The sequence below is a fragment of the Nelumbo lutea genome, chromosome 1 (genome assembly GCF_056320005.1).
Source record: "Nelumbo lutea isolate HS-2025 chromosome 1, American lotus-T2T, whole genome shotgun sequence".
NCBI lineage: Eukaryota > Viridiplantae > Streptophyta > Magnoliopsida > Proteales > Nelumbonaceae > Nelumbo > Nelumbo lutea.
In genome coordinates this window covers 72151603-72164446 of record NC_142684.1, presented here as the reverse complement: position 1 = coordinate 72164446, position 12844 = coordinate 72151603, and the positions used below count along the sequence as shown (strand labels likewise).

At 44.3% G+C, this 12844-nt stretch overlaps 1 protein-coding gene across 1 annotated transcript; it reads left to right on the top strand.

Annotated features, from left to right (window-relative positions):
• Positions 1–1406: 1406 nt before the first annotated feature.
• RBCX1 (Chaperonin-like RbcX protein) lies at positions 1407–3999 on the top strand. The gene is made up of 6 exons (XM_088950163.1): positions 1407–1835; positions 1924–2018; positions 2554–2671; positions 3154–3170; positions 3283–3345; positions 3437–3999. The coding sequence occupies exons 1-6, from the start codon at positions 1691–1693 to the stop codon at positions 3509–3511; spliced, it is 513 nt and encodes a 170-aa protein (XP_088806289.1). The 5' UTR covers positions 1407–1690; the 3' UTR covers positions 3512–3999.
• Positions 4000–12844: the final 8845 nt, after the last annotated feature.

The window sequence follows — 12844 nt, the reverse complement described above, 5'->3', positions numbered from 1 at the left end:
AGTCGTGAGACTATGAATCTCCTCGACAGACAACTCAGTAGGACCAAAGTGGTTCAGAATCCTAGGCATAGATGGCTGGCAAGAAGACGAAGCCCTTTTGTCAAAACCTCACCAGTCTTGGACCGAAGCCCCCTCCTCAGCCAGACTAAACTGCACCCTCACCTCATCGGATTCACTACTTGACATAATGAAAAAACAAAGAATGAAACAAGCAAAGGAAGATGACTCACCTAAAGGAAGAAAACCTCACCGATCGAACTAAAGACACCAACGACAACACGCTCTACGACCTCCAAATGCACTAGAGCTCAAAATGGGACCAAGTAAATGGGTCCCCAAGGGCCCTATTTATAGCTGCCTTAACCAACCACAGACAATCCAGATCAAACAGATCCAATGGGTCCTAGAGGTGCAACTATTCGTATTCCGAGGCATAAATCAATTGAGTGCATTTTTGACATATGTAGAACTTAATGTTCGCGTGATGTCCATGCATGCTCGAGACGTGACCTCACCCCCTAGGTCGAGCCAGCTAAGTCGATCAGGTTGAACCGTTTGTTGGATTATGGCTAAACCAAAGATCGGGCCAACTCTATTCACCTCGTTTTTACTCCCACCTCGAGTTGACCACATTGGGCTCAGGAGTGGGGGGCAATTGATGAGTGATAATTTGGCCCGCCTAGTGATAAAACGACATGTGGAGCGACAGACTAATTTGGCGACACTTCAGCATCCTTGGACACCTCAGGCACCTCAAGTCACCCATCTAGACTGAGGCCTGAGCAGCTCGCCACACCCACCGACCTGCCAAGGTGCCACATAGTATCTTTCTAGAAGAAAACCAGTTGTCTCTAATCTCCTCGGGATCACAACGCACGTCAGCAGATCTTATCTTCACCCTGCCCAATTCGAAAAGACCTGGATAAGCCTTATCTGCTCACTCGGAGTCCATCATTGGGTGTGAAGCTAACTTCGGGTTAGACGGGCCAATGACCTCGGACACCCATTGTGAGGCCCACGACAATTTGCTTATATGAAAGCTTTGCATCCAACCTCACAAGGTATGCACAATTTACTTCTTATATTCTCATACTTACAAACTATCAGCACCCCAAAACACTCTGAAACACTCTGATCTTCTTGCCTTGCAATTTGACCCGGCCACATAATTAGTCCGATTTCCAAGCTACCCTCCAGCACAGAGCGACCAGGCATCATCAATCTGCTACAGCTAGTGCTCTCTCTCTCTCTCTCTCTCTCTCTCTCTTGTTCTACATGTTTATTTTTCCCATTTCTAATTGATTAATTAGTTAAATCGATCAGTTGACTGCGTCAATATTTTCTTCTAGAGGTAGAAAATGGTAGAAAATATTGCACATAGAAAAGATTCTACGAGGGAAAATGCTGGACTGAATTCAACAATCTCTTCTCACCGGGATGAAAATTGGCTTTTACCCTCTCCCCAAGAGATGAAAGTTGAAAATCTAAGATTTTTGTACAAGAGCAAAACTGAGCTTTCACTGGGATTACTAGCTCTCACGTAATCAAAAGATATTTTCGCCGAAAAGAAAGCAACTTCAGATATTTTTTCATATTTTGGCATAGCTTAGCTACTCACTGGACGTGTGGTTTGTAGTCGATCCTGCTGTTACCAGTACATTACACTGAAAGAAATCAGACTGCATTACTCATGGAATCATCTTCCATTTTCCCCGTCTCGCATCTCTCATTTTTTCCGCCAAAATCTGACAGACCCAGAGCTTCTCCTATTCGGCCATGGAAGCAAAGGACCCTTCGGACAACTCTGCTTCGCTGTCAGAAGATGTATGTTCCTGGTGGGTGCTCCTCCTTGATTCCTCTTCCTTCTTATATTGCATCAAGTATCTACAAGGGCGGGTACTGATTCGATTGGGTTTGTTGCAGGATTTGGCGAAGCATCACCTGAAGCAAAGGCCGCAAAAAACCTTCACAGCTTCTTCAATTACATTGCCGTTAAGATTGTTCTTGCGCAGCTCGAGGTCTCTCCTCCTCTCTTCCTCTTCACTTACTTTGCCTGGTCTAGTTAACCTCTGTACTTCTGTGAGCAGCCGTCTTTTGCTTAGGCTGAATTTGCAGTATGTTAATTGGTTGCTAGCCAAGCGAGCTAATAGTATTCCATCAGGATTAGGAATTAATCCGTCCTTTTGAAGATTAGTTTGTTTTTTGTTAAGCCACATTTTCTACAACCTTGTGAGGATTCTATTTTGTAATCTTTCTTGTCATATACCATTACATGCTTACTTGCTGGAATTTTGTTCTTAGTTTTGTCCTATCGTTATGTTTCTTGGGTTGCTTCATTTGCTAATTGTGTGGCTCTTAGTTGAATGACGACTTGATGTTCCCTCCAACCCAGAGAAGGGCTTTATGCTCTCCTTACATAAGTTCATGCTATGCACATCATATTTACTATAAGCAAACATTACTGAACATTAGCTGCATATAGAGAACCTCATGCTTGAATATGATCATCCATATTTGGCCTTTTGATCTGTTTACAGTTATTTGACAAAGCAGAGCTATAACCCTGAGGCGTATGAAGAATTAACGGAATTCATAAGTAGAAACTCATTGAATGATGGGGACATGTTTTGTGCAAATCTGATGCGGGAATCTTCAAGGCATAAAGGTCTAGGTATGTAATTTCTAAATACAACATAATTTATTGCACTTCTGTTCTTCTTGAATGCTCAACTGTAGTTTTCAGCTCCTTCTCTGAGCTACTACATGTATTTGTTATTGTTCTGTCTGTTGAACTGCAAACTAATATATGATTTTTGAGGAACAGTGTTCCCATTACCTAACTAGGAAATCCTCTGCTGCTTTGTCTGTATTTTAATTATTGGGCATTTAAAGGTTTTATAGAAAACCACCAAAGTAAACATTTTAACATAACAATCCAAACCATATCATCTTTGTCTATTTGATGAAGGGATCAAAATTCTCTGCTGCTTTGTCTGTAGAATTACACATAAAAACTGAGAACCTCATATGTCATTATAGTATTATTATCATACTTTTCAACATTTGGTTAGATTTTATTATGCTATAACAAGGCCTCCTCACTGACTGCTTGTGCCTGTGACGCTTAACGCTTCCCATGCTACGATGTGGCAGCTCTTCGCATTTTAGAGGTTAGTAGCATGCATTCAATGGGCAATGTGTTCCTGAAATTTAAACCCCTTTAGTTTGTTAATACCATGGAAGCAACTCACATATGATTTCTGCTCTGGGTACCATATTCAGGTTCGGTCTGCATATTGCAAAAATGATTTTGAGTGGGACAACTTGAAACGACTATCATTTAAGGTTGACAATCCCTCTACTGTTTTTTCTGTAATTGATTTTGTTTTTTCTCTCATATCTTTCAGTTGAATGAATTGCTGGCTTTATTTTGCAGATGGTTGAAGATTCCAACACCAGACTCATGAGGGATTACGTTTTAGAAACAAGTCATGTGGAAAATGAGAAGTAACATATGGGTTCTCTATTTTCTATACATACAGTATGACAAACATCATGGTACATATATAACCAGTATGGCAAATATATCATTGTATCCTTTTGTGGAGATTGGAGATTCCAACACCCATGTTATGGACGTGGGACTGAATTACAGAGCCCAAGAAATTGTTAATCAAGAGATGAAAAGCGTCATTAGCAGAAGACTAGTCGTCAAATAGAAGTGCAGATGCATGTGGGACTGAGCTGCAAATGCCCAACAAATTGGAGAACAATCCCCAAGTGAAGTCAACCTCTTGTAGTGATACCTCAGCCGAAGTTAGCTAGTCTGTTTGAAATTTGAATAGCTATAAGAGAGAATTTCAGGTCCGTTTCAGAGCGCCTCAGATGAAGCTTTTGGTTTCATGAAAGTTGTTATATTGTTGCTTATAGCCCATCTGTTGGTTATTATTTTGGAGTTTTGCATATGGTAAAGGTACATTTTGGTTGGTTTTATAATCACAGCAAGCTATTTAACAAAAGCCCGGATCCGCTACTTATTAGCGCGCCTCACTCTGACCTCACAGTCTGTATTGGCCGTACATCGTGGCTGTAAAATCTGTGTGAGGCGCGCTTTGTGAGGAACAGATCCCAATTCAGTCAAGGCAAAATTAACTGATCATAATTAAAAAATGAAGAATATTTGGAGGGCAAATGGTCAATCTTGTATCTCAAGGAAAATCATCGAGTTGGATTGAACTTCAAAATTCAAATCTCCCTCCAGTCTCTTTTCCTCTTGGGAAATGCGGCAAGGCTGCGTGAGTCAAATTTACACATTTGTACCGTAAGGGCAGCTGGACCGAAGGTACGAGGAGAGTATAGATGGCAATTTTATCCATTCCCGTGGGGTTTTTTGACCATTGGTTGGGGTTCGGGGTGGGCTTGGGGGAAAACCCGAAACTCTGGGGATCGATGACAGGGCGGGGACGGTATTCGTCCACCCTGCCCCGACCCTAACCCCGACTCCACCTCAACTATATTATATAACATAATACATATAAAATTGTTAGTATATGCTAATGTATATTATATCATATTATATTATGTTATATTATATTATGTTATATTATATTACATAATATAAAATAGTTCTAGATAGATTTCAAAAAAATAAAAAAAATTTACAAGTATACAAGTAAGAATGGTCAAGGTGGGATAGAGTCGGGGATTCCCGTTCCCCATAGGGATAGGGTTGGGGTTAAGATTTTTAGCCCTATTGGGGTTTGAGGCGGGGAATTTCAATTCGGAGTTGGGTATGGAACAAGCAAAACCCGGCCCTACTTACATTTTCAACCCACCCACACACACATGAATACTTGATCATTTGCACTTACCTTAAGTTCCATGAAGGTCATAAAAATTGATATATGGTTAATACTTGCACATGTGCATAGCATGTGTTCTCACATTAATATATCATATATCATATCTATATCTATCTACACTACTATAAAATGGATACTTGCCTTGGTTTTGGTGCAAGTCAAAAACTAAATTTGATTATAAATGCGGACTTATATTTTTACCCTTCACTTTGCACATTTGTATAAGTGTATCATATATATATATATATATATATATATATATATATATATATCACACACACATGTATTAGAATTTGTATATGTGCTTTGCATGTGACAAATTTTGTGATGATGATAGTATATAATATATTTTTTATATTTATACATCTATAAAAATTATTCTTATGTATCACATTTATTATCGTTCATTAATACAAAGATATGTCCAAATAAAATTCTTATAAAGGTAACGAGAATTAATAAAATTCTTATTATTCTTATTTAATATGGTTCAATTATAAAATTAATAATTTTTATCAATTACTTTCTTCAGAATTTTATTTGAATTCCCGTTACCTTTGCAAGAATTAACTTTTATATGATAAATTCAACTTCAACTTCTTCAATTGCTAAAAACCCTATAATGAAATGCTGAAAAAAAATATCACTTACTCTTGTAGATATATTGCCATCCAATGATGTGGGCTTTAAGGTAACAAAAATTAAAAATTAGCCCACCATATGGTGGGAATAAAGAAGAAAAAGCCATCTTCTACCTTAATAATCAAGAACTAAACCAATGAAAATAGGTTAAAATGTTTTTAAAAACAAGAAAATAGTTTAAAGAATAAAACGATCATCCATTTGCAGTTGAAAATCTCTTCATGGTGGTAAATGTGGCACAACATTTGCTATTGAGAATATAAGATGTACTTTTAGGTTTTTTTTTTAATTTAAATGAATGAAAGGGTAAATTGCTAAAACCTCCCATAAATTTTTTTGATCATTGCTAACCCCTCCCCCTAAAGTTTGGTAAATGCAATCACCTCCCATGAACTTTTTGAAACAATAGCAAATAGACCCTCAAAATCTTCTAACAAAAAGCACAAAAATGTCCAAAATACCTATGTAGTTACTGATAGAGCACGATCTGGATGCTCTTAGCTAGAGGGCAGTTTGGACGCCGGTTTGCTTTGTTGGTTTGTTGAACTACGAGAAAGTAACACTCAGAGGTAGTGGCACACGTAGACCAAGCTTTGTGCCTCCAAAGCATTTGGTGCAGGAACTGACTTCCAGAAGACCTGGGAACGATGGGATTCACACACAGAGGAGGTTGGCGAACACGTCTCGCAAGTTGCCATCTGAACCTCAGTTGAGTCAACAAGTCCTCAAGTGAGGTCTCTCCTTGTGCTGAGGCCACTTAGACCAATAACGACAAGGTACCACAGGTCTGCCCTAGACAAGGTATTCCTAGCCGCCTTACCGGTGTACCCAAGTTGTAAATGAGGTCGCCAGCTAGGACTCCTGTTAGTCGGTGGAGGTAGGTCGCCAGGTCGACAGAGGTAGGTTGTCAAGTCTCCAAAGGTAAATCGCTAGGTCGGCGAAGGTAAGCCGCCAGGTCAGATTTTAGCTAAGGCAAATCATCGCCTACACAGTGTCGATGTGTCATCCAGCATGCCCACATGTCACGATGTCAATGGAGGGCCAAATCTGCCCTCATAAGTTATTTTTGACCAAAACGTTTATTTTCCAAATTTTTTCATCATATCAATCACTACCCAAATACCTTCTAATCTCTTTCTCGGAATTGATATATTTTCCAAATTTGCCCTTCATATCAATTGCTCAAAGGTAAAATACAACTTTAAACTCTTTTTTTTTTGTTGTTGTTGTTCAAAACATTTATATTGTTTGTGTAAAAATCAGTCTCAATAATAATTATATGGGTATTTTGGATATTTTCATACCTCTTATTAGAGGATTTTACAAAAGGGGTCTACTTTCAATTGTGTCGAGAAGTTTAGGGGAGGTGATTGCAATTTCCAAACATTAGGAGAGGTTTGGGCAACAATCAAAAACTTCAAGGGAGGTTTCAACAAATACCTTGGTTTGTTTTTCGATTATTGAACAAAAAGAGGGATTTTTGTGTATTTTCCCTAACAAGCATTAAATGGGAATGTTAATTGTTAAATAACATTTTTGCTATTGATTTGTTTTACAAATATTGAGCAAAAAGAATGGAGTTTTGTATCCTTTTTTGTAATCTATACTACTTTAAAAAGCATGAATGGCCTTAAGAATATTTCTAGAATTTTCTGAGGACAAAAGCTACCCCTCTAAATTTTAATTTATTGATAAAAAATGAGGGCAAATAGGATAATCGGTTCTTGATATTAAATGAGTTAAAGAAGTAATTTAAAGATATCTGATGAAGGATGATTTGACCCAACCTATGAAACGGTGACACGTAGACGCCGAATTAGCATGAGTGACAGCCTAGCATAGGAGCCCGGAACGACCAAGTGACGAGCCCACGAAGCAATCCGCTACGTTACAATACACGAGGGGAGGAGTCCTCAGCAAGGCAAACCCCGGGTTCCTCGTGCTATCTTCGAAGAGATGCTTCGAGGCAACTGTAGCTCGCGAGCTAAAGTTATTAGCTCGCCCGAGCTCCCTAACAGACAAGTCATTTCGAGGACCAATTTCACTAAGGGTAATCCTGGAGTGTTCCCAGTTCGCCACGAGATAGCTCGCGAACGAGCTGCACTAGCGCCCTCCAGGAAGCTTCCGACTGACAGACCGTATTGGTCAGACTGCGCCATATCCTCTACTGACGGTGCAGTCCCAGTCCTTTCGACAGTCTGCGTCCACGTCTCTCAACAGGCAAAGGCGTGCCTACCACTTTGGAAACGTGTCACTCATCCGGGCGAAGCGTACACCACAACGGCCACCTGCGCAGCCCTGTCAGGTAACGACCGTGGCAGGAGCCCAGTGGCGGTTATGTCCGACCTAATGTCAATGCTCCTAGTGATAACGCACTATCCTCACTCTTAGCCTCCGTTCTCCTTTCGCTTCTTGCACACAATACTAACTTAAGCATCGGAGCGTTCCAGTCGGGAAACCCCTCTGAAGTTCTTCCTTTTTCCTCTCGTCTTAGGTACCTCTCAGGAGCCATGCAAGCACCAACTAGGAGTGACCGGATTGTGCTACATCATTTGGCACCGTCTGTGGGAAACGCTTCAAAAGGCCTTTCTCTCTAAACTCTTTTGTTTTTTTTCCCTCCTTGAAACAATCCAATGCTCATGGCTTCCTCTAGCAATGTCGGACGAAGCACGGAAATGGATAACTCCAGGGAATGACCCCAGCTTCCTACTGTCTGTATCAGACAGTTCACTGTCCCCCTCTCAACGGACAGAATCCCCAGTTTGAATGTCCCTCTCACAATGGCACCTGTCATCGCCCCACTCCCTGCTACAGTCAGAACGACGTTCACCGAACCTTCAATCATGTCCCCAGCAGGCAGCACGAACCAACTGGAGGACTTGATGCAATGCATGAGGGCCATGCAGGCTCAAATGCAATAGTTTCAACAACTTCAGCTCTCTCAACAACACATACTGCACCAGGTCTCCCAGTATCAGTATCAACAGCAGTTCCCCCAGCTGCTTCAACCTCAGCCTCAGCTCCCGCCTCAGTGCCTAGCCTCACAGAAAGCCAAGTCTCATCGCCAGAATGAGTGCCCCTCCGGCCAAGGAGAGGCCCCCCAAAATCTCCCAAAAATTGAGGCCTCCCCCCGCGGCAAACGAGAGAGACCGACTACCCCGATCTCACCGCGAGCGGACATGTCGGGAGGACCCCAGCTCGGCAGGTCTATGTCACCTCGACTGTTGAAGTTTGGTACCCCGATCCTTGAAAACTGGTTCGAGATCCTGGTAACAGACTCCAAGCAGGACCCCTCTGTCCGCAGCCATCACCAGCAGACCAGGCTACTCCCTGCACAAACCATTCCAGACAGTGCAGAGGTGAGCAGCACGAACGCCGAGCCCACCAAGAAGCAGAGACGCCGCCGCCGAACTAGCCGATCTGTCACCCGCAATTTGCTCGAGCTCATGGGTAAAGAAGACGTAAGTTCGACCGAAGTCAAAGCTCCCCTCCTCTCGGTTTCGTCCCCCTTGTCTTCCGAACTCCTGGCAGTCCCATTGCCCAAGGACTTCAATCTCCCCCCTCTTGACAAGTATGACGGGTCGTTCGACCCGAATGATCACGTAGATGCCTTTCAGTCACAGATGCATCTGGCACGAGCCAGTGAGTCGTGCATGTGTGTGACCTTCTCCACTACTTTTAGGGGAGCAACCCGCATGTGGTACCGGAACTTGGCACCCGGGTCGATAAGAAGTTGGGCGCAGTTCGCACAAGCCTTCACGTCTCACTTCGTCACCAACAAACAATGCCCGCGAACTGAAGAGAGCCTCCTCAACATAGTGCAAAGAGAGGGAGAGTCCATCCGGGGCTATATCAAGCGGTTCAATGATGCTTATATGCAGATACCGCGCCTGGACCCCGTCGTACGCCTTGCAGCAGCCAAGAAGGGCGTGACGCACAAAGAGTTCAAATGGCACATGGTCGTCAACCAGCCCGCGACCATAACCGAGTTTCTAAAGCTTGCGGACAAGTTCATAGCCACCAAAGAGGAGATCAACCAGAAGGGCGAGGGCACACCCGAAAAAAGAAAGAGAGAAGGAGAGCCTTCTAGTCAAGGGGACAGCCGAAGGAAAAAGGAAACAATTCGGGAGGCAAAGTTAGGGTCAATTGTTCCGAGCTCCTGTAGCAGACCGAGCTGATTACACCCCACTGAACGCGAAGCAGGCCGAAATCCTGATGGCGATTAAGGACGCCCCGTATGTGAAGTAACCACCCCGTCTGAGGGGGAATCCCAATGAAAGAAATAAGAGTTTGTATTGCAGTTTTCACAAAGATCATGGTCACAGTACCAAGAGTTGTAAAAACCTCCGCGACGAGATAGAGGAGCTCATCTGTCGCGGATATTTGAGAAACTTTGTACAAAATAATAATAACATTAGTAATAGAGTAGGTCGGCAAGGGGAGAATGATAAAGATGCTCCCAAGTCTAGTAGTAGGCCGGCCAAACAACCGCAGAGGCAGCCTCAGGAGAGGCCAGTTCGGGGGACCATCCACATGATAGTGGGAGGTTCGATCGTTGCGGGTTGCACTTCAGCAGCAGCTCGGACATCAGTTCGTGAGGCCACTCGGGAAGAGCAGAACCCCCCAAAGCGACCAAAGACGGGAGACCCAATTTATTCTACAGAAGACGATGCACGAGGGGTCCACTACCCCCATGATGATGCGCTCGTAATAAAGTGAAGAATCAATGACTTCAAGGTCAGGCGCGTACTCGTGGACTCTGGTAGCTCAGCCGGCATCCTTTTCAAAGCTGCGTTCGACCAGCTTTAGTTGCAGAGAAGCGACTTGAAGCCTACAAACACCCCTTTAGTGGGCTTCAGCGGAGGAGAAGTCTGTCCCCTTGGGAAAGTAACAGTACCTGTAGAGGTCGACACATGGCCTTGTGTGGTCAAATTCGAACACAACTTCCTGGTGGTAGTGACCCGCTCCCCCTACAATGCCCTAATAGGTCGACCGATCACCCATGTCCTACGGGTGGTGGTCTCCACTTACCATTTGGCTATGAAGTTCCCGAAAAACTTCGGTGTGGGAGTAGCACGGGGCGACCAGCTCGAGTCCCGTAAGTGCTATGTTGTCGCCCTAAAGGGGAAAACCAACGTGGCCGACGACCTCGAATTGGAGCAACCCACGAAGCAAGGCGAAGAGCGAGCCGTGCCCACGGAAGAAACAGTCATGGTCCCGACCTCAGTAGCAGACCTAGCTCGGACACTTCAGATCCGCGCCTCCATCCAAGAGCCCCTACGATCTGAATTGGTAAGCTTCTTAATTCAAAATTTAGATATTTTTGCATGGTCCGCGGTAGAGATGCCCGATATAGACCCTGAACTCATAACTCACAAGCTGAACACTAATCCTGTAGTTAGGCCCATTAGATAGAAGAAACGCAACCTAGCCCCAAAGCGGTGGAAAGCAATCGACTAGGAGGTCAAGAAGCTCCTCGCAACTGACTTCATAAGAGAAGTCCACTACCCGAGTTGGGTAGCCAACCCCGTCCTGGTAAAGAAGGCCAACGGCAAGTGGCGCATGTGGGTCGACTACACCAACCTGAACCGGGCTTGCCCAAAAGACTGCTTCCCACTCCCCAGAATTGACCAATTGGTGGATGCAACATCAGGGCACGAGTTGCTAAGTTTCTTGGACGCCTATTCGGGCTATAACCAAATCAAGATGGACCCGACGGACGAAGAAAAGACTGCCTTCATCACAGAATTCGGCCTATACTGTTACAAGGTTATGACCTTCGGGTTGAAAAACGTAGGGGCGACCTTTCAAAGGCTTGTATATAAGTTGTTTGCACCGTTAATCGGTAGAAAAGTAGAATGCTATGTAGACGACATGGTCGTCAAAACTCAATTCTCACATGAATTAATACAAGATTTGCATTATGTTTTCGAAATTCTGCATAAGTTTAATATGAGACTGAACCCAAACAAGTGTGTGTTTGGTGTGACCTCGGGCAAGTTCTTAGGATACATCGTTAACCGGCCGGCATCGAGGCCAACCCGGATAAAGTTAAGGTCATTTTAGATATGAGACAACCCCGGAAGCTGAAGGAGGTTCAGATGTTGAATGGCTGCATAGCCGCCCTGAGCCGCTTCATGTCTAAATCGGCGGACCGCTGTCTGCTGTTCTTTAAGGCAATTAAGAGCAAAGGGTACGAGTGGACCCAAGACTGCCAACTCGCGTTCAACGAGCTCAAGAAATACCTCGCTAGTGTGCCGACCTTAACCCGGCCCGATGAGGGCGATGTTTTAGAACTGTACCTCTCGGAGAGCGACAAAGTGATCAGTTCGGTACTAATAAAGGAAGTAGATCGGGTCCAATGACCCATATATTATGTTAGTAAAGTATTATAGGGAGCAGAAACGAGATACCCGTATGCACTGATAATCGCAGCTCGGAAGCTCTACTCGTACTTCCAAGCTCATACTGTTATCGTCCTCACTGACAAACCTTTGAGGCAAGTATTGCTTAAGCCCGAGGTCTCTAGTTGGTTGACGAAGTGGGCCGTTGAGCTCAGCGAGTACGACCTCCAGTACAAGCCGTGAACTGCCATTAAGGCCCAAGCCTTAGCAGATTTCATTGTCGAGCGCGAGGTCCCTAGCTCGGGTGAGCTCAAAGCTCCCAGGTCGGTTCAGTCTGAGCCCCATGAGGTAGCAGCCAGTGTGGCATCTCTCCTAGCTAGGCCAAGCACGAGCTGGGATGAGGAGCCCTGGATCTTTCATGTAGATGGCTCCTCGAACCAACAGGGCAGCGGGGCCGGAATAGTCATGCACGGCCCAAGTGGCACGAAACTGGAGTACGCACTACGCTTCGAGTTCGTGGCATCTAACAATGAAGCGGAGTACGAGGTGTTGATAGCTAGACTAGCCTTAGCCAGAGAAGTAAAAGCCAAGCACATTGTGATCTGTAGCGACTCCCAACTCGTGGTCAACCAGGTCATTGGCAAATATGAAGCTCGCTAGCCGACCATGGTAGCCTACTTAACCAAAGTCAAAGAAGCCCTACTCGACTTCCAATCACACTTCATCAGACAAATCCCTAGGTCAGAGAACGCTGAGGCCAACGCCCTATCCAAGTTAGTCAGCACTAGTGACATCACCAAGAGAACCGTGTACATAGAGGACTTGCCTCGGCCTAGCATTCTCGGGGGGCCAGAGGAGGTCGCTCTCGTTGTTCAAGCAGAGCCGAGCTGGATTGACCCACTCGCGAGATTTTTGCTACACGGGACCCTCCCTACAAATTGCAATGTAGCTAAAAGGGTACAGCGCCAGGCAGCCAAATACGTCATGATAGACGAA